General features: G+C 35.4%; 2 protein-coding genes and 1 pseudogene across 3 annotated transcripts; 2 read left to right on the forward strand and 1 right to left on the reverse strand.

The window, feature by feature from the left end:
• Positions 1 to 2960: 2960 nt before the first annotated feature.
• Positions 2961 to 8510, forward strand: LOC104232300 (mitogen-activated protein kinase 19). 2 transcript variants are annotated; one of them, XM_009785473.2, is made up of 10 exons: positions 2961 to 3217; positions 4339 to 4747; positions 4867 to 4994; positions 5142 to 5201; positions 6112 to 6261; positions 6396 to 6551; positions 6655 to 6866; positions 6973 to 7074; positions 7239 to 7402; positions 7982 to 8510. In XM_009785473.2, exons 1-10 carry the CDS (start codon positions 3191 to 3193, stop codon positions 7984 to 7986), a joined length of 1413 nt encoding a protein of 470 aa, XP_009783775.1. In that variant the 5' UTR covers positions 2961 to 3190; the 3' UTR covers positions 7987 to 8510. The 2 variants fall into 2 exon arrangements, with proteins under 2 accessions (XP_009783775.1, XP_009783774.1); XM_009785472.2 differs by having other exon boundaries at positions 2962 to 3217; positions 7879 to 8510.
• Positions 8511 to 8528: 18 nt separating this feature from the next.
• Positions 8529 to 12460, reverse strand: LOC104232301 (uncharacterized; annotated as a pseudogene).
• A 3256-nt stretch (positions 12461 to 15716) lies between these two features.
• LOC104232299 (uncharacterized) lies at positions 15717 to 17694 on the forward strand. Its single transcript, XM_009785470.2, has 2 exons — positions 15717 to 17033; positions 17536 to 17694. The coding sequence occupies exons 1-2, from the start codon at positions 15867 to 15869 to the stop codon at positions 17581 to 17583; spliced, it is 1215 nt and encodes a 404-aa protein (XP_009783772.2). The 5' UTR covers positions 15717 to 15866; the 3' UTR covers positions 17584 to 17694.
• Positions 17695 to 19728: the final 2034 nt, after the last annotated feature.

Genomic DNA, 19728 nt, shown 5'->3' on the forward strand with positions numbered 1-19728 from the left:
AGGAACATAAAAATAGAAGAAAGAATTACAAGATGAGAAATCGAACTTTCACCAACAAGGTGAAAGTACTCCAACTAAAACTATTAAAGATTTTTCATGTGCCAAATATTAAATCACATAAGAAAGTTTAAGTTATTTAGTGTTGATAATGCAGAATGGTTTTGTTGATGGTGAGAGAGCAACTTAATTAAGCTCAATATACTAGAATCAATTATTGGGGCAATTATTAACTCACTATAGACAAGTGACAAGTAAATATGTGAATTATTAAACTTTTCTTCCTCTCATTTGTGGGTTTCTTTTGGTTGATTTTTTTTTTTTTTTTGGCTCAAGGGGCAGGATAAAATAAGATTAAGTGAATGACAAGTTAAACTAATTTTGCAATTCATAAATTTTACGTTATGTTTTGTTTACTCATATGGTATTCAGAATTCACTTATTCGACTAATTTCATGTTTTATATGCAAATTATTATTCCCAAATTATTATGGTGGAGAAGTCCATATATTAGTTGGGCTTTATGTCATTGTTAATGGTGGTTGAATGATTTAATTGAATTTACCTTTATTCTTGATGTATATATATATATCTATTTCATGTTCTCCCAAAATAATATTAGCAGCTAGGAACTTGGTTTATAATATAGTGTATTTGCACAAAAAATGTAGTTAATAATAAGCAATTGACTTTCCATGATAATAATAAAGGCAACAATAATGTACAAAAACATCATGGAAACATCGAAGATGGAGGGAGCAAAAATTAGAATCATGATGTTGTGTTATGCATCCCAAAATCCAAACAAAAATTGATTAATTATGCATTCACCTTATTAATTCTTAACTACTATATAATTATCATGATCTTTAAGGCATGCTTCATGAAGTAATACAAATCATTCCAAAATAAAAATTAAAAAATTAGGTCCGTGACCAGGCACGATTGATAATTTTTCTGCCATTATATACAGAGGCAGACCTATGCTTTGAGAAGAGGGGTCATTAAATCCCATTAATTTCGGTAAAAAAATCTGAATATGTAAGAGTATATTGGTTAAAAATTGTCATATATTTGGCTGAAAAGTCTCATGGGGCACTGGTTGAACAGTTTGCTCATGTGTCCTTATCACATTTAAATCTTGAGTTTACCTCTCATTATACAGCTAATAAGAAATTTATATATGTACATATATTAGGACTTGTTCTATACTTATAAAATAAGACTTGTATTTTCATATTGATATCCGAAATGTTTATTTGAGTACGTGTTCTTAATATACGCCTTAATCTCATAATATACAAACTATTAAGACTTTTTTCATTAAAATAAGTGGACTTGTATTTATATATTGTTATCTGAAATGTTTGCATGTGTATGATTTCTTTATTTATGTGTTGGCCGTCCGATGCATAAAGTATTTTACATATACGCAGGGTTCGAGGAAGGGTCGCATTCCAAGAGGGTATGATGTAGGCAGTCTACTTTAATTATAATTCCATGGCTCGAACCCGTGATCTATAGGACACACGAACACAATTTTATCATTGCTCTAAGACTCTCATTCCTCTTTATGTATATTTTATTCACGTTATAGTTTTAATTTAACCACGATAGATAATTTGAGCATTCGAAAATTTCAAAGAATATTTTGGAAGCATTTAACTATGTACATAAATAATCTATTAATTTTCTTACACCGTCAAATCATATTTAATTATAAGGACTGTATCGGTCAAAAATAGATCAGAGAAATTCGGCACGCGGAGACATAAGGCCGAGGTCGAACAGGCCGAGGTTAGACAGACATAAGGTCGAGGTCGGACAGTCATCAATAATGCCGAGGTCGGACAGACATAAGGCCGAGGTCGGACAGTCATCAATAAGACCGAGGTCAGAGAGTCATCAATAGGACCGAGGTTGGACAATGATGAAATAACTAGTTTGCTTTGGAATCCTCAAAGGGAATATTCTACTGAATATTCCCTCTAATTGTACTTTTTTAGGATTTTCTATGGATACCCCTTATAAATAGGAAGGGATGACTTCCAAAAAAGGGGGCGCTCTCTCTCTCCCTCTCCCTCTCTCTAAAAAATATGTAAACATACCTCTCTTGAGGATTTGTGATCTCATACCTTCATCGGATCCAAAAAGGGTCTTAACAACAACAACAACAACAACAACAACTCAGTATAATCTCACTTACTGGGGAGAGGGTAGTGTTGTGCAGACCTTACTCCTACCCTGGGGTAGAGAAGCCGTTTCCAAATAAAAGGGTCTTAAGGTTCTTGTATTTGTCTATCATTCATCTTTATCAAATGAAAGAGGATCCGTCCCATTCAAGATTGGGTGAATCCTTTCCTTTATTTACATTTTATTGCCGTTTAATGTTACTTAATGCATCTTTCTTTATGCTATTAAATATTGCCATAATAACTGCCAACATTTATACTTAGCTATATTTTCTTTTCTTTTCTATTGATATTATTCATCTCGGATCTAGAGTTAATTATCCTTAACTAGAATTTATCCTCTACCTTCTTTGATTGATTTGTTCAAAAATATTTCAATATCTTTCGAGTCAAACAAGGACAATCAATTAGTTTTTCATAATAAGTCTAATAGGATAACAAAGAAAAAAGATTAAATAATATGTTATAACTACTTAAATTGCCCTTATTATTTATCTGTGTGTGAGAAAAACCTAGGTAGCGTATTTGTGTCAATTTTTACTATAAAAGTTATAAGTTACAAAATATTTTGTTGCAATTTTGTAATTTTTTTTTGTTTTATGTTTTTTTGGCAAATTATTATTATTTACAAAAGCCAGAGCCGTATAAATTTCCGTACCTATCAAAGGCCCACAGCTAACAGCCGACGAAAGCACAGTGAACGGATAAAATTTTTTGTTTTCATTTCTCTTTTTGATCCACACACTTTTTTTCCTTTATAAAATGACCCCTCCATTTCTTAAAATTTCTCTCTTTTTCTCCCTTCTCTTCTTAGCTCCTCTTCTCTCCATTAGATCTTCAAAACCCATTGAGGGTTTGTTCTCTACTGATTATCCGTTCAGTTTCTTTCCTAATTTAGGCTATTTTTGTTGCTCAATTTATAGTTTTTTTGTGTGGTAGTGTGATAATCTTGATTTTCAGTTTATTGCTCTTAGTGGGTTGTTGTAATTCTCGAAATTAAGATGCAACAAGATCATCATCGCAAAAAGGTTAACTCTCTCTCTCTCTCTCTCTCACACACACACACACACATAAAATAAATTGATTTTGTTGTACTAAAGGAGAGATCTTGAAGAAAGATGAGGGTGTTTTTTGTATTTTTTTTTGCTTTTCAAGAGCTCAACAATGTTTGCATGAATTGAATTTAAGTAGCACAAAGTAAAATTGAACTGAATCTGGCTGAAGAAATTTTGGGTTTTTGTGTTAGTTGGTATTCTTGAGTTCTGATCAGTTTTCTTTGGTCAGTCCAGATGATTTTAAGAAGCATACGTTTTTTGTTTTACTAATTAAGTTCATTTTCAATTGTCCATATTGCTGCTAAAGAAAGCAGCTTTATGTTAGGGCTATAGGGTGTGTTTGCTTGCATGAAGGAAAATGTTTTCCAACATAAGAATTGTGAAATTCCGGAAAAAAGTTTTAAAAAAAAAAATTCAAGTGAAAAGGGTATTGAAAATTAGATTGTATTTGGACATGAATACAATTTGGAGTTGTTTTTGGATTTTTGTGGGCGATTTGAAGTGAAAATTTTGAAAACAGCTTTTTAGAAAAAAAGTTTTTCAAATTTTCGAAACATTTCAAAATTAACTTCAAGTGAAATTTGAAATTTTCATAGCTAAACACTGATTTTGGAAAAAACTGAAAAACTTTCCAAAAAAAGTGAAATTTTTTCTATGGCCAAACGGGCCCTTAAGTTGGTGGTTTTTAAGTTTATTTTCTGGTGTTTGGTAAGTAGAAAATATTGTTCCAAGAGCATTAATATAAAATCTAGACAAATAGTATAACGGCCGGGGAAGGGGGGGGGGTTGTTGGGGCAAGATAGGAGACAATCAGGTAAATTGCCACTTATGAGACTTGTTTTTCCTAGTCTCACCAGGGAAATCATAATGCTTTTGTTTTTGGAAGTTGAGGTTAATCACTTAACTAGTCCTCTATTTTTTTTTGGTGTGTTATTTAACACTGATAAATCTCTAGCTGGTATTACCCTTGAATATTAGTACAAAAATGATTCTTGGATTTTGTTATTTTTGCTTCTTAGAAATGAAAAAAGCAACCTTGTGAAAGTATAGTTTCAGAATATCAACTGTACTGACTTTTCTCAATGATTTTTCAGAATACCAAAGAAGTGGAGTTTTTTACAGAGTATGGAGATGCAACTAGGTATAAAATTCTGGAAGTAATAGGGAAGGGAAGTTATGGAGTTGTATGTGCTGCTATCGACACTCATACCGGAGAAAAAGTGGCAATAAAGAAAATAACTGATATTTTCGAGCACACGTCTGATGCAATTCGAATTTTGCGCGAAATTAAATTGCTTAGACTTTTAAGGCATCCTGATATCGTGGATATTAAGCGAATCATGTTACCACCTTCAAGACGAGACTTCAGAGATATTTACGTTGTTTTTGAGCTTATGGAATCTGATCTTCACCATGTCATTAAAGCTAATGATGACTTGACACATGAACACCATCGCTTTTTCCTATATCAGATGCTACGAGCACTGAAGTATATGCACACAGGTAAATTATCTTGTGAATGTGGTAATGTAGTCCTTTTTTATTTTGGCTTCACTGCGAAGGCGCTGAGCTGGTATGAATATTCACTATTTTCTGTGTCTGACTTGTATTTGTTTGTTCAGCAAATGTCTACCATCGAGATCTTAAGCCGAAAAACATATTGGCAAATGCAAATTGTAAACTCAAAATATGTGACCTTGGATTGGCAAGGGTTGCATTCAGTGATACTCCAACCACAGTACTTTGGACGGTATGCTTTCTTGATATCTTTGTCCCATCTGCGGTCAATGTCATTTACATCTTTTTAATTTTTTCTTGAAATCGGGTAAACTTTACTAACTTGAAGTGCATTTTATTTGGATGTAATTTGTTGACCTTTTATCTTCTGACCGTGCAGGATTATGTTGCTACAAGGTGGTACAGGGCTCCTGAATTATGTGGATCTTTCTTTTCCAAGGTAGTTCGTGCTGCTTTATCTTCTATTTAGTAGTTTCGTAGTGGGTGGTTGTTTATTTCATGTGTCAAGATGCTCTATATCCCTTCCGATGCCTCCATCCCCGAGGTCTTGGACAAGGAAAAAAGAGAACCACCACCAAAGATGGTGATATGATTAGATGAAGCAGAACATTGACATGAATAGTTTTGCTTTTCATTTGTTTGAACCATCTTAGGATTGCATGTTTGGTCATTCTGTATTCAAGTTTTTGATGCATTTGCCCTTGGATGTAATTAGTTGAAGTAGAACGTTGACATGACTAATTATTTTGCCAAATTTTGTTGGTTCTGATGCCATTGAGGTATCATCAGTTCAGTGGCAGAACCAGAAATTTATACAAGGGGATTCAAATTGAACCTATGACCTAAAGCAATTTTGAACACCCTTTACTACTAACGGGAATTTTTCTTCATGTCAAGGGGATTCAACAGCTCACATATAACCAAAAAAGATCAGTTTCACTCTATTTACATTGTATAATTTTCCTACGAAGGGGGTTCGCTCGAACCTTCTTCACTCTATCTAGTTCCACTGTGGTATCATGGATAGGCTCTTTTTCGGAATAGCTATAGAAAGGTGAAAAGTTACTTGTCCACTCTAGTTGCAGCATATGATGTGCTGATACTGTTAGAAGCTGTGGCTTTTTGGTTAGAATACCGGTTTTATATAGTCAATACATTGTAAGTGTATTAAAGAGTGATTTGTAGATTAAAATCGTTCTTGTTCAGGGAGGACGATTGAACTTTCCTGGAAGTTGAATTGTCTATTCTTCAGGTAAACTGTGTCAGGTCCTGGGCTAATTTTTCGGCAGGGTTTTACAGATGTTTTTGCAGATTTTTTGCTAAATGTTTGTATTTTTTGCATTCTGCAGTATACACCTGCTATTGATATTTGGAGTATTGGCTGCATTTTCGCGGAGGTACTAACAGGAAAACCATTGTTCCCCGGAAAAAGTATTGTTCATCAGTTAGATTTGATGACTGATCTTCTTGGGACACCGTCAGCTGATACAATATCTGGGGTAAAAACTGTCTATCTATTTGTTTTTTCTGTGATGACTGGATTCAGCCTTATTATGCAACATATTGTACTGGGTCGTTGTTGTTGTTATTGTTGTTGTTGTATTGATAGAGGAGCGTCCTCTCTTGGGTGCAGGTTCGTAATGAGAAGGCAAGAAAGTATTTGAATAGCATGCGGAAAAAGAACCCAGTTCCTTTTACTGAGAAATTTCCAGATGCAGATCCGTTGGTGCTCCAACTATTGCAGAGGTTGTTAGCATTTGATCCAAAGGACAGACCAACTGCTGAAGAGGTAATAAGCATAAATGGTGTCTTTCTATTCTTATCCTTATCTCGCTTAGTAGTTGGTTCTAAATTTGCTTCCACTGGTTCTCCCCCCTCCTTCTTCCCTTTAGGCTTTATCCGATCCTTATTTCAAGGGACTGGCCAAGATTGAGAGGGAACCTTCTTGTCGACCAATCTCAAATCTGGAATTTGAATTTGAGAAGCGAAGGGTAACAAAGGAGGATATTAAGGAACTAATTTATCGAGAGATATTGGAATATCATCCTCAACTTCAGAAGGATTACATAGCTGGAAATGATGGCACCAACTTTCTCTATCCTAGGTTCAAACAAGCTCCTTGACTCAGTGCTTATCTCTACTTTCATTTAGCATAATCGATGTAATCTCAGTTTGTTAATTAACTTTGTGGAACTTGTTTACCTTTGCAGTGCAAGTGGTCAGTTCAGAAGGCAATTTGCTTATCTTGAGGAAAATAGTGGTAAAAATGGGCCAGTTATTCCTCTTGGTAGAAAGCACGTCTCTCTCCCACGGTAAGATTATACAGGATTCATTTTCATGTTGGTTTCTTTTCACCTATACAACTGTTCGGGTTCGTGGAAATATTAATTATTCTGCATAGTGGGAAAAACTGTTGTTTGAAAGCATGATCCGATCCCCTTCTTGCTTAATCACATATGTTCCTAAATATGTGCAGATCTACGGTTAACTCTAGCACCATTCCCCCCAAAGCTCGGCAGAACTTCTCTGTGTTTGATCATAGGCAAGTAACAGAAAAAGCAGCTACTGATGTCAGAGTCTCAGAGACAGTCTCAGGAACTACACAAAACGTTTCACGGCCACCACATCGAGTCCCTACAGGTACAGTTAAACATGTATTTACTGTTTAGTGCTATAGCGGTCGATGTGATGTTTGTAATGCCTATCATCGGAGCAAAGTCAATTATTTCACCATGTGTAACGAGCTTGAGAATTGCAACTCAACTATGGTAAAAGCCTCTTAACTCACCCTACTTCACTGGAGTGGAGGTAAAAGCCTCTGCATGATCATGTCCAGAGGCGGAGCCAAGATTTGAAGTTTATGGATTCGAAATTCTAGTCATTTAACTTAGTGGGTTCTAATTTAATAATTTGTAGACATTCAATGCATTTTTAAGACAAACAAAGGGTTGGACCAAAGTTACTAGGTTGGACCAAACCCACAAGCTCCGCCCCTGATCATGTCTGCTCGGACCCTTCGATGGATGCACATATATTGCATGAAATATGTTGTGAAGGACTTTGTTCACAACATGTTTGTTGGATTTTTCTCTGATAACCATTTCTATCCTTTTCAGCCAAACCTGGGAGAGTTGTAGGGCCAATTTTATCATATGATGGAGGCATACATACCCAGAATACCTACCTTGCTCATGGCATTTCTCCACATTATATGTTCAGGATGAACCCTGAGATTCGAGAGAAGGATGGGACAGAAGCCAAGGACACCACACAAGTTAGAGATGGAGCTGCAAAAGGCATGGTTGCCAAACCAACAGCAAGCGTGAATGTTGAGATGAACACCAACCCATATTATCAGACACAAGAAAAAGTAGCACAGTTGCGTGGTCAAATTGCAATAGATGCAAAACTACTGCAGGCACAAACACAATTTGGTGTAGTCTGACTTAGCAGACTGTATGCTGACGTTCTTTCAATGGAGAAGTCCACCTTTGAGTTGAGACGACACGACGATTCAAGGTATGCATGTTCATTTTACCAAGCAGTTCGCCACTGATTGGAGGTGGAATTTTTTTACACGGTTGATGATACATACATCACGCTGATATCTAGATAGGGGTCTCTTTGTAAAAACTAGGCATTTTTTGTTCATTTTACCGTGCTGAGTTAGTATCTATGCCCCTGTAAATTTGTAGGCTCTAGCTACTGCAGTATTGATCCTATTAATGAATATAATTGTTGTTCTTCATACCACCTTTTACTTCACTGCATGCCTTTTTCTTTTTTCTTTTTTCCTTAAATGTTTTGGGGTAGGGATACCGTGAATAGCGCATGGAAGCAATAACAGAAGACTCTCAACATGTTATATTTAAACATTTATCACTTAAATGAAGTTGCTACCATTTAGACTGCAACTCCAATCTTGTTTCCCTGCTTTCCTGTTATCCATTTTGAAGCTTTCTTTTTTCCTGTTAATCTTGAGCAAACCTTGTTGTCATGCATCTAATTCAAATTGTTTCTTAATACTCTGAGGTAAAAGATGTCCCTAAGAAATACGAGGTTTTCAGAGTTCGCTGTGACATGAGTACTCAATGGAAATCTCATTTTGAGGAAATAATTGAGAATTTAGAACTTAGTCGTCTAGAATTCTTTTTTCTTCTTCCCTGTATTGACAGACACTCTTGCAATAGTTTCTGAGATCATTTGCCACTAGGAACGATGATGTCAAAGTCACTAACTGTCCATTCTGCATATTCATTGTCACTGACAAAAATCTCTGTTCCTAAATCAATGGATGGCCAATATCTCTTGGCTAGTGGAGTACCAGGATCCTGCATTATCGCAAAGTCACTCAGTGAGGTTGGATCCTTAAACAGAATAGAAAAAAAGGGTCAAATTTGTCTATCTAATAGCCGAAATTGAGCAACTTTGTCCTTCGTTAGATTTTTGGTCAAATCTTACCCCGTTGTTAGGGAAAGTCTCGTTGTTGCCCTTGACTTCTAACAGAGCTCTAACCCGAGGGTAATTTTAAACCATTAAAAAAACTTGATGGGTAAATTTGGACTTTGTTTCTAAATAATTTGGACGCCTGAAATCCACCCATTTCAGGTTGGAGCTACCTTAATGGTAAGGGCAAATATGAGACTTTTTCCTAACGCCAACGGTCCTAAATTTGGACGCTTGGAATCCACCCATTCAAGTTGGTGCTACGTTAATGGTAAGGGCAAATATGAGACTTTTTCCTAATGGCAACAGTATGAAAGGACCAAAAATATGAGACTTTTTCCTAATGGCAACAGTATGAAAGGACCAAAAGTCTAGCAGGCGGCAAAGTTGCTCAATTTCGAATAGTACAGAGACAAAGTGGACCTTTTCCCAACAAAATATTCTTTTGCTACATTTGCAAATTAGATCTTTTGCTTAGATTAGTCACCTGGTAGAAGTAAAGGGACTCTGAAAGTTTCCCAACATCAAGTTCCCATGTTCTAGGATCACCTATCCAGCCTTCACCCTTCTTTGTTGGATATCCATATTCTCTCCAAACTGGATGAGGCAAAATTTGCAGAATTTCCTGAGGTTGGGGGTTGCTATATGGATCACACAAATTATAAGGTTTCTCAAGATTTTCAGCATTTCCTGGAGAACAGTAGTAGTGATAAGCCTCATAGGGGAAGTTGCTTTTGTCCGACCGATGGACACGAGTTCTATTGGGGAAGGTGTGGTAAGGTGGACATGATCTTAGGTTATTCAGATTGCACCATGAGTCTATAGCAGGATTTATGATCATCTCGCTGTATCGAGTAACGTCTGTTGTGACATCGCCATCGCAAGGTTTGCCATTGTTCTTCCAACAACCACCAATGTCCATGAGGTAAAATTGGCTCCTTTGTCCTCCACCTTTCTTTATCTCCAATGTGAATTTTACTCTGAAATTAGGTGAAGAAGGGATCTGGATATAGTTGTTAGTATAAATGCTAACTATATGGTAAGAAGCAGACAAGAAATTGGAGATTTGCATGGTGAGGAAAGGAAGATAGAATGCTACTAATGTGATCAATTTCCCTTCTTCTGGTGGAGAGAAGATAATGAAGGATAGTTTTGGGTTAATTTCACGGATAGTCATCCAACTTTTAGTTTATTGCAATAAAGTTATAAAAATATTTTTTGTAATGAAAAAATAACTCAACTATGTCTATGTATCACTTGAAACACAAAAGAAATGCCTCAAAGTGCTAAATTCGGTCCCGAAGACACAAGTAAGTGTTACAACTTCAACAACTCACCTTACATAATATTCACGCGATTCTATTTAAAAGAAAAAACAAAAACTCATATTTTGACCCTTAAAGAAAACTCATGATGTGCTACATGGTGAAAACCATCGGGTATTAGGTTGGTCGGAAAATGGGATTTTTCGTTACTTTTAAGTGGCGCCACATGAATATTATGTAAGGTGAGTTGCTGAAGTGTCCTATATATGACAATTTTGTAGATATGGCAACCTACTTGCATTTTCCGGGACTTGATTTGGCATTTCTTTGCATATTTCATTTTATGTGATATATAGGCATAGTTGAAATGATCTCAAAATAATTTTAACTAGTATACAAAATCTTCCAGGAAGGGAAACCAAAGACTTACACTTTTCATCATTCCCCTGGTTTGATAATGGTATCCACCAGAAAATCCCATTGTGGCATCTGATCTTAAATACAACATCAACCATGGATATTTTTTTGATGTCTTCAACACATGATGATAGATCCAACTTTTCTTCTTCCCAACTTCTTTCTCCCACCTCACTGCATAATATGATGTATCATTATCTACTTCTGCCTTGTGAACATCAGCATCCAAATCCCAAGTTCCATAAAAACTTCCCTTAAGTTTATTGCCTTCTTCTATTCTTGTATAGTTGTGATAAATCAGTGGCATGTTCATGCAACCTTCGCCGAAGCAAGGAAATCCGGAATCTGGTGGAAAGGGATATGCTTTTCTGCCATTTTTAGGACATATAGCAGCTAATGTGTCCATGTTTCCACTCTTGAGCATTATCATCCAAAACTGCCAAGATTTTGGCTCATCTTGGACTTCACATCTATTGCCAAGATATATTTCTTTCCATGCTGCATATTGATCAGCAGATAATGTCCATAAACCTTGAGAAAAAGCATTTGATATGCCAAGCTTGTTTTCTTCTTCATTTACCCTGTGAATTAACCTAACTTTATACATATTATACCAAGTTAGTATAGTATCCACTAATAGTGCAGTGACTGTTATGTTATCAGTACAATTTAACCTGCTATAGTAATAGAAGTAACTTGTCTTATTTTTCAACTTACTAATTCCAATTTATTATGGATATTACATAAATAATCTGATAGTGTAAAAAAACTTTTAAACTATCAGTATATAGACGTCATAACTTTTTGTTATAGAAGCGGAGGCTTGAAGCAATAATAAAGTTATCTTCATGTGACCTATTGGTCACGGATTCGAGCCGTAGAAGCAGCCACTAATGTTTAGGGCAGGCTGTCTATATCACACATTCCTCGGGGTGCGGCCTTCCTTGGACCTTACGTGAATGTGGGATGCTTTGTGCATCCGGTTGCCATTTTTCTTTTGTTACTCATGTTCTTAACCTCTCTTTTTCTCATATTCTTTTTTTTGTTTGGAGGGGGGGGGAGGGTGAGGCGGGACTTGAAAACTCTGAACTTATAGCTGTTTATATTTCTGAGGCAGGCAATCCATGGCCTGATATCCAGGCACTGAAAATATAACAATAAGAACTACGCCTCAACCTCAAGTAAGTTAGAGTCAGCTATATGAATCCTCATTGTCGATGTCGCTTCAGTTAAAGCTCATCGTCGTTCAATATTAGATAGGAGGCACTGAAAATAGATGGAGTTAAAAGTAGTAAGAACTCACTAGGGGTTGTAGAATTATCAATGTCAAAGCAGTCTGCTTCTCTGGGACTTCCCATATTTGGAGCTTCTTCACCAACCTCATTGCACTGATTCCATGCCTCAATTGCTATTCTAAGATCATCTTTTTTTCATTCCAGGGTCACCAACAGCTGATACATAATCTTGTCTACAAAAAGTTGGGCTGGAAAAGGTAATTGCAACAATAAGTAGAGCACAAAATTGCTGCAGGAGCATTATTAGCAGTTAGATAAATGTGGTAACAGCTAGGCTATTAGTCGTAGGTAGTTGGTTATCGCTAACCACAATAGGTAGAATATATAGACAGCAACAACAACAATGACCCCGTAAAATCACACTAGTGGGGTCTGGGGAGGGTAGTGTGTACGCAGACCTTACCCCCACCCCGAGGGAGTAGAGAAGTTATTTCCGAAAGACCCTCGGCTCAGGAAGACGAAAAGAGACAATATCAGTACCGCCAATAGAAATCATAAGAAAAATAACATTATGAAAATGAGAAAGTAGATGCAAAGCAAAAGTAATAGACAATACATAGACCCTGCACTATGGAAAATGAAAGAATAGTAAGACGCAACATTGCCACTAACTGACTTCGGTAAAAATCCTACCAGACTAGCCTCACAAAGGTACGAAGGAAAGACTCAACTACCTCCTAATAGACATGACAAAAAGCTCAACAGTTTGGCCTAATGTTCAATGAAGTTGGTCAAAATTATCGGAGACCGGGGTTCAAATTTCAGGAGACAAAAAATACTAGATGATTTCATCGTATTTGCCTAAATCTTGGTGTGCTTGAGTTACTATACCTATATTGGTGTGAGGTAGCAAGTATCTGGCGGAATAATCGAGGTATTTTTGACATAAAATACATTGTTGAACTAGAAGGGTTAATGTGTTGTTTACAAGTAATGCAGATATTCTCAGCAATTCTCCAATTGTTGACTTTGACAAGAAATGGTTGGTAAGAAAATCTATAATACTTCTTCGTTTGTCAGCAAGTTTAATGAAGCATATTGTAGCAAGAAAGCAGAAAACTATTAATGTGCACTTTTATGATAGTGTCACTATGTTTGTTCTGAATAAATCATAAATCTATACATTGGATTTTGTTGATAAAAATTAATAGCCTTATTTTCATTAGGTAGTCAAGCAAAATTTATGAGTTTTTCACATCACTGCACGAAACGTCTCTTTGAATCTGGCATGCTCAATACAGTATAGGTGTAATCAAGTTTTTGTTAGAAACTATGTTGCTCGAACTTTCTAAAAATGTTGTTGCACTTGTATCGGATCCTTCAAAAATCTTTGGAGGATCCGATACGCACCCGATAATGTTTTTGAAGAATCCTAGCAACATGTTAATGTGATTTTGTTATTTGCCCCTAAAAATGTGGTTTTGTGACAAAGATTTAAATGCTATGTGTAACATTTCATCTATGTTAAGTTAATGTAAAATTAAAAGGCTTAAATGCATTCTTTTCACTAGCAACTTTTTAAACACCAAATATTTTTTTTTATGTATGTCTTTTACACACCACTTTGTCTACGTGGTACGCGCTCGCTCACTCACCTGATGAAACCTTATGGTAATATAGAAGGTTGCCCATGAAAATAGAGTGTGTCAAAGGAATTAACTACACATTAAACAACAACAATAATAAACTTAGTGAATTCTACTGGGGAGCGAGGTCTGGGGAAGGTAGTGCGTACGCGGACCTTACCCAATTTTATATATATTTCGGAATATACTTATAAAAGCCCAATAAAGATGGCCTCAGAATAAACAAAAAAAAAATGTACATAAGGCACAAACTGAAAAGCACTAAGGCATCTACGCCTAGTCTTCACTAAGGCCCGACTCAGAGCCGTCAGAGTCGTCGGATCCCTCGGAACCTTCAGAGCCTTCGGCACCTTCATAAAGCTTTTTTGCCTTGGCCTCGGATCTTTTGGCTTCCTCGATCTCGGCCGACAGGTCAAAACCTCGGGCGTGGATGATTATAAACTTACTTGAAAGAAAAGAAGAGTAGAAATCTTGAACTTTAAACGAATAATGTAGCACAGAATCCCACGACTTTTGTCGGATTTTTACCTTCTATAATCGGCAATCATTTTTGCATGAAGAAGTAGGGTTAGAGATGTTTCGGTAAAATAAGATGTGGTCGCGTGTTCTTTGGGTTAAAACGAATTAAAAGGGAGGCCCGCATTCGCGTAGGGATATGGGCCTGGGGTGAGCTTCTTCTTCTTCTTCGCGTTCGCGAGATGGACCCCACATCGCTACCCCAATATATTATAGCTAATAGGGCACAAGTCTTTCATCTTTACTGTAGGATTAAAATAACAAATGGAGTGGAGTGCAAGTCCTGCAACTGTAGGACTTTTATCTACGACCATACTATAGTCATGGGCTGTCCAGTTTTTCAGCTTAAAGATCTGTGCAAGCTCGAACTTCGATTTACAGCTCCATAAATTTTATTGGGAAGATCTTCGATTCATATATTTTTTGAAAATGCTGGAAATTAATTATTTTAAGAAATTCAAAAACCAGAAAAATACTTGAGGATTTAGAAGTAAAACTTATTTAGACTTATTAAAAATTTTGTTATTGTAAAGATTAAAATTCTATGCATTGATCGTATACTTAGTTCATTTTAATATAATTACACTTCTTGTAAAGGTCGTAAGTAACCTATTGCAGGGGCTGAGGGAGATTGTTACATATGTGTTTGACTTAACATAGTGATTTTAGCTCAAACCGTGTATATATTCTAAGATTTTTATTAAATATGTACAAATTTTTAAATTTTGAGCACATTTATTTGCATTTGAAGTTATTGTCCTGGAATCTCAAATCTATAAAAAGTTCAAATCCATGCTCAGCCCTCCGAGCAAGGGTAACATATTAAACCACAATGATAATCTAAATGTGTGTGTGTGTTTAGGCGAAGTATGGTGGCAAAACTGAGGCGAAGTCAGAAATTAAAGTTTATGGGTTCTGAATTTGCCACAGAACCCATAGTTCGTCTTAGTTACCTGGTTTGCAATTGAATATTTATACATATTGAATGAATTTCCTATTATAAATACAACGTTTAAGCAAAAGTGACTGGGTTCGGCCGAACCCGCACGCTATAGGCTAGCCCCGCCTGCGGGCAAAAGCCAAAAGCATAATGACAGAATATATATCGTTATACAGTCAAACCTCGCTATAACAGCCTCGTTTATTCCGAATATTTTTGGCTGTTATATTATAACAGAGAACATATATTATAACATAACATGATCATTAGTTCCAAAAAAGTTTAACTTTTATACTGAAATGTTATTATATAGGAATGCTGTTATAGAGAGGTATGACTATACGTATAAATAAGTGTATTCTTTTATTCCTACATGATATATCTCGTGAAAGGCTTTTATTCCCTCCAAAACGGTGAGTAAATGCTAGCGGCTAATGGCTAAAACAATAGGCACAAATCAAAATTAAAGCATCTGCTGTCGGTGAATCTCACAAGAAGACTTATAACAATTATAGAAAGCAATCTCTCTTCTTTCTTTTTTTTACAAATATATTATCCAACAACTCAATTCTCTTCTCTTTTCATTTACTCGTTATAGCAAATTCTTGAATATTTGTGGACATTTCTTGAAAAATAACAATGGATGCTTTATGGAATTTGGAAGATAAATGGAAACTGTCAACTCAAGAATCTGTTGCATTTTTAGTTTGCACTTGTTGTTTAGTTATTGGTGTTTGCATGGTTACTGTTTTGATCAAAAGAAGAGCAGCAAATAGGAGAAAAGGGTTAGTAAGTCAAGAACCATGCATGGATATAGAATGGTCCGAGCCAAAGTTACTGGGGTTGAGTAGTACTACTGTGAAGAAGGTGTTGAAGAGCTCGGTAAGGTGGAGCAGCGCGAGCAAGTGGGAGGAGAAAAGAAGCAGGAGTCATACGGAGAGAGTTTCTCCGTTGCTTGTTGCTGAAGGTCAACTTGAAGGCGATTCTTATAGGTGGCAGAGCCATAATTCGGATTCGCCTGTGTGGCAAAGGCCTGTACTTTTGGGTGAAAAGTGTCAGACGAAGAGTGTTACTCCGTTATCCGTTGTTGGAGGACAACTTGAAGGCGATTCTTGCAGGTGTTTGGATTTACCTGTGTGGCAAAGGCCTATGATTATGGGTGACAAGTGTCAAACAGAGAAAGTTTCTCCTTTACCTGTTGTTGGAGGTCAACTTGAAGGCGATTCTTGCAGGAGTTTGGATTTACCTGTGTGGCAAAGGCCTATGATTATAGGTGACAAGTGTCAAACAGAGAAAGTTTCTCCTTTACCTGTTGTTGGAGGTCAACTTGAAGGCGATTCTTGCAGGTGGCATAGCCACAGTTTGGATTTACCTGTGTGGCAAAGGCCTATGATTATGGGTGACAAGTGTCAAACAGAGAAAGTTTCTCCTTTACCTGTTGTTGGAGGTCAACTTGAAGGCCGATGGCAGAGCCACGATTCTTCGTTGCTTGTTGCTGGAGGTCAACTTGAAGGTGATTCTGCTCGGTGGCAGAGCCATCGTTCAGATTCGCCTGTGTGGCAAAGGCCTATACTTAAGGGTGAAAAGTGTCAAACAGAGAAAGTGTCTCCATTGTTTGTTGTTGGAGGTCAACTTGAAGGCGATTCTTTCCGTAGGCAGAGCCACAATTCGGACTCGCCTGTGTGGCAGAGGCCTATACTTATGGGAGAAAAATGTGAGCTTCCAAGATTCAGTGGGCTAATTCTCTATGATGAAAGAGGAAGGCCAGTGCATCATGTTGACAATGACCAATTCAGCAGTTATCAGGTAAAACATAGAAATTGTTAAAAGACAAATAAATTAAAGATAGAAATTTTTATAACATTTTTAAAACAAGAGTTCAAATTTTATGCCTATATAATCAAATAAAATCAAATCACTTATTATAAAATTATAAGTAAATCTCTATCATAAACGATAATTGATAACTTGATAAAAATGATAAGTAACTTGCTATCGGAAGTTAAACACTGATAGTATAAAAATCTTTGCATTATCCATGTATATAACTTATATCCGAATTAGTTTGTGATTGCGATATAGTTGATTTATTATTCGAAATATTATAATTGTACCATGTGTTAAAATTCTGATCCATTGGTCTGGTAGCCGAAAAAGTGTATAAAAATTATTTGTATATAACATACAGAATGCATATATATACAAAAAACATACAACTTTTATATATTTTTTCGACTATTATTGTTACAACGGCTATACAACGTCATTTCCAATATTTTTTTAACTCACTTTTGCACCATTATTTCAGGAAAAAGCAGATGTTGTTGGGAGAACTACCCTTAGGGACTTGTTTTGACATTTCTGAAATATGTCACCAATTTTTGTATATGAAATAGATTTCAATTACCTCCTATTAGCTTTTGGATGGTTACTTTGAAAATGGTGTCCAATGTATTATCTATCAATTGAGAAGGAAAAATGAAGCAAATGTAGAATCCAGAATTTTGAGTAAATTAGTAGTATGTGCAATTTTATTTTATTTTTTTGGTTATAGGAAAAAGGATTAATGTTTACCTCCGAAATTGATCAAATTTGCCCTTCGTTAACTTTTGGTCTAATATTATCTCGGTTGTTAAAAAAAAAAAAACTTTTTTTGCCCTTTACCCCCAACGGGGATACAACCCGAGGATAATTTTAAATTACAGACAAAAGTTGAGGGGTAAATTTGAATTTTTTGTGAAGAATTTGGATACGTGGAGTTCACTCAGTTCACACTTAAATTACGTTAATGGCAAGAATAAATACAAGAGGATTAGCTAACAGCAAGAATATGAATTGACCGAAAGGGTAACAGAGACATTTCCCTCTATTATATGTGTTTAAATTGTTTTTACACATATATGGTTTGAACTAAAACCAATGTTTTAAAAGGAGGGGCGTGAGGCGAGGTGCTTTACCTCTGACGAGGCGAGGCGTAAGTCCTGAGACATAGGGCGTAAGTCCTGTGGATCTTTAAATTTTACTAATTTCAAGAATTTTAAGATAGTATAAAATAAAAAATAATTATAAAAATTACATTAAAATCACAAAATTATATCAAATAATCTATTTAAAATATTTATAAATTATAATTCAACTACGAATAATACGAAAAGTATGACATATCATAATATGCAAATTAGCTGCAACGTCGTTACAATTCAAACATCAAAAGTAATGTATTCAATACGAAATCTTATATGTATCTCTTAAGGAGTAATGAATCTTGAAAGAATATCGATATTATAATTTAATATTTTTCTTAAAATACTCCTTTTATTTAATATGCTTTCTATTTGAAAGAGAATTTATATAAAAACATAATTCACAATTTAAATATGATTATCTAGCATCATTTATTTTTAAGTTTCAACAAGTAAATAAAGTGACACATAATTCACCATACAATACCATGATAACTAATTATTTGTAAATAGTTACTAGCTAATACTGAGCTATTAAATTAATAAGTATTGTATCTTGTAAACGTGAAAAAAAATAATATTTAAAAAAATAATTATAAAAAAAATTATGGACTATTATATAGTAAAGAAGCAACAAAAGTTAATAAACAAATACTTTTTTAAATGAAATATTTATTTAAAATTAATTATCATAGCAGTCTTAGTGGATAACGTGCAATAATTTTTATTTTAATTATGACATAAAATACTCTCAACTTAATATTTATGATTAAGAAAAAAATAATTTTGAATAGTCAACGATTTATTAAGAAAATTTGAGGATTTACAAAGTTAGTTACATACAACAATTGCATAAAGTTTTATTAGGCGAGCCCAGTATGTTGGGTGTTGGTTGTGTCTGGGGCATAAGCCCTGATAGCCGAGGTGTAAGTCTTACGGAACTAAGCCCCACACATACTTATGGTACGTGTTTGTAATATTTGACACAAGATATTCGTGCAACGCACGAATATAGAGACTAATTAATCAAAAAGGCTTTAAATAGCCAATTTGAAAACAAGATTTGCAGAATAAATATTCAAATTCAAAAACCTAAACTATCTTAACTAATTTATCCTATCAAATTAAGATTTAAACAAAGACTCCTCCTGCGACTAAACATAAGCTATATGATGAAGTTCTTTTTGTTCCTGGCACTGCTTATCTCCCATTGTTCGATCCATCGTTCTCTGGAAGAGTATCACAGAGAGTTTAATTTTTATGCACTAAATATATATATATTTTTAAAAACACTATTATGGACAACTAATTGTGTTGCTGTGAATGTCTAGAAAGGTAGAAATACCTCTCGTAGGTTAAAGGATAAAGAAATCCATGCCCTTGGACGAATTTAATTACATCAATATCATCCAACTCTCTAATTGCAGGTGAACAAATTAAAATTAACAATCACACTGACCATATATAGATTTCTTATGATGACCAATTACTTGTCAGATCTACCCATTGGCGCAAAAAAGTTGGGAAGAACGAAAAAA

Source organism: Nicotiana sylvestris, chromosome 8, assembly GCF_000393655.2.
Source record: "Nicotiana sylvestris chromosome 8, ASM39365v2, whole genome shotgun sequence".
NCBI classification, from domain to species: domain Eukaryota; kingdom Viridiplantae; phylum Streptophyta; class Magnoliopsida; order Solanales; family Solanaceae; genus Nicotiana; species Nicotiana sylvestris.

Bases quoted from the DNA above. Each gene is read 5' to 3' on its own strand.
- LOC104232299 (XM_009785470.2), top strand. From the start codon at position 15,867: ATGGATGCTTTATGGAATTTGGAAGATAAATGGAAACTGTCAACTCAA. The intron at 17,034-17,535 runs GTAAAACATAGA...CCATTATTTCAG, and splicing joins ACCAATTCAGCAGTTATCAG to GAAAAAGCAGATGTTGTTGG.
- LOC104232300 (XM_009785472.2), top strand. From the start codon at position 3,191: ATGCAACAAGATCATCATCGCAAAAAG. The intron at 5,202-6,111 runs GTAGTTCGTGCT...TGCATTCTGCAG, and splicing joins GTGGATCTTTCTTTTCCAAG to TATACACCTGCTATTGATAT. The intron at 6,867-6,972 runs GTTCAAACAAGC...TTACCTTTGCAG, and splicing joins ACCAACTTTCTCTATCCTAG to TGCAAGTGGTCAGTTCAGAA.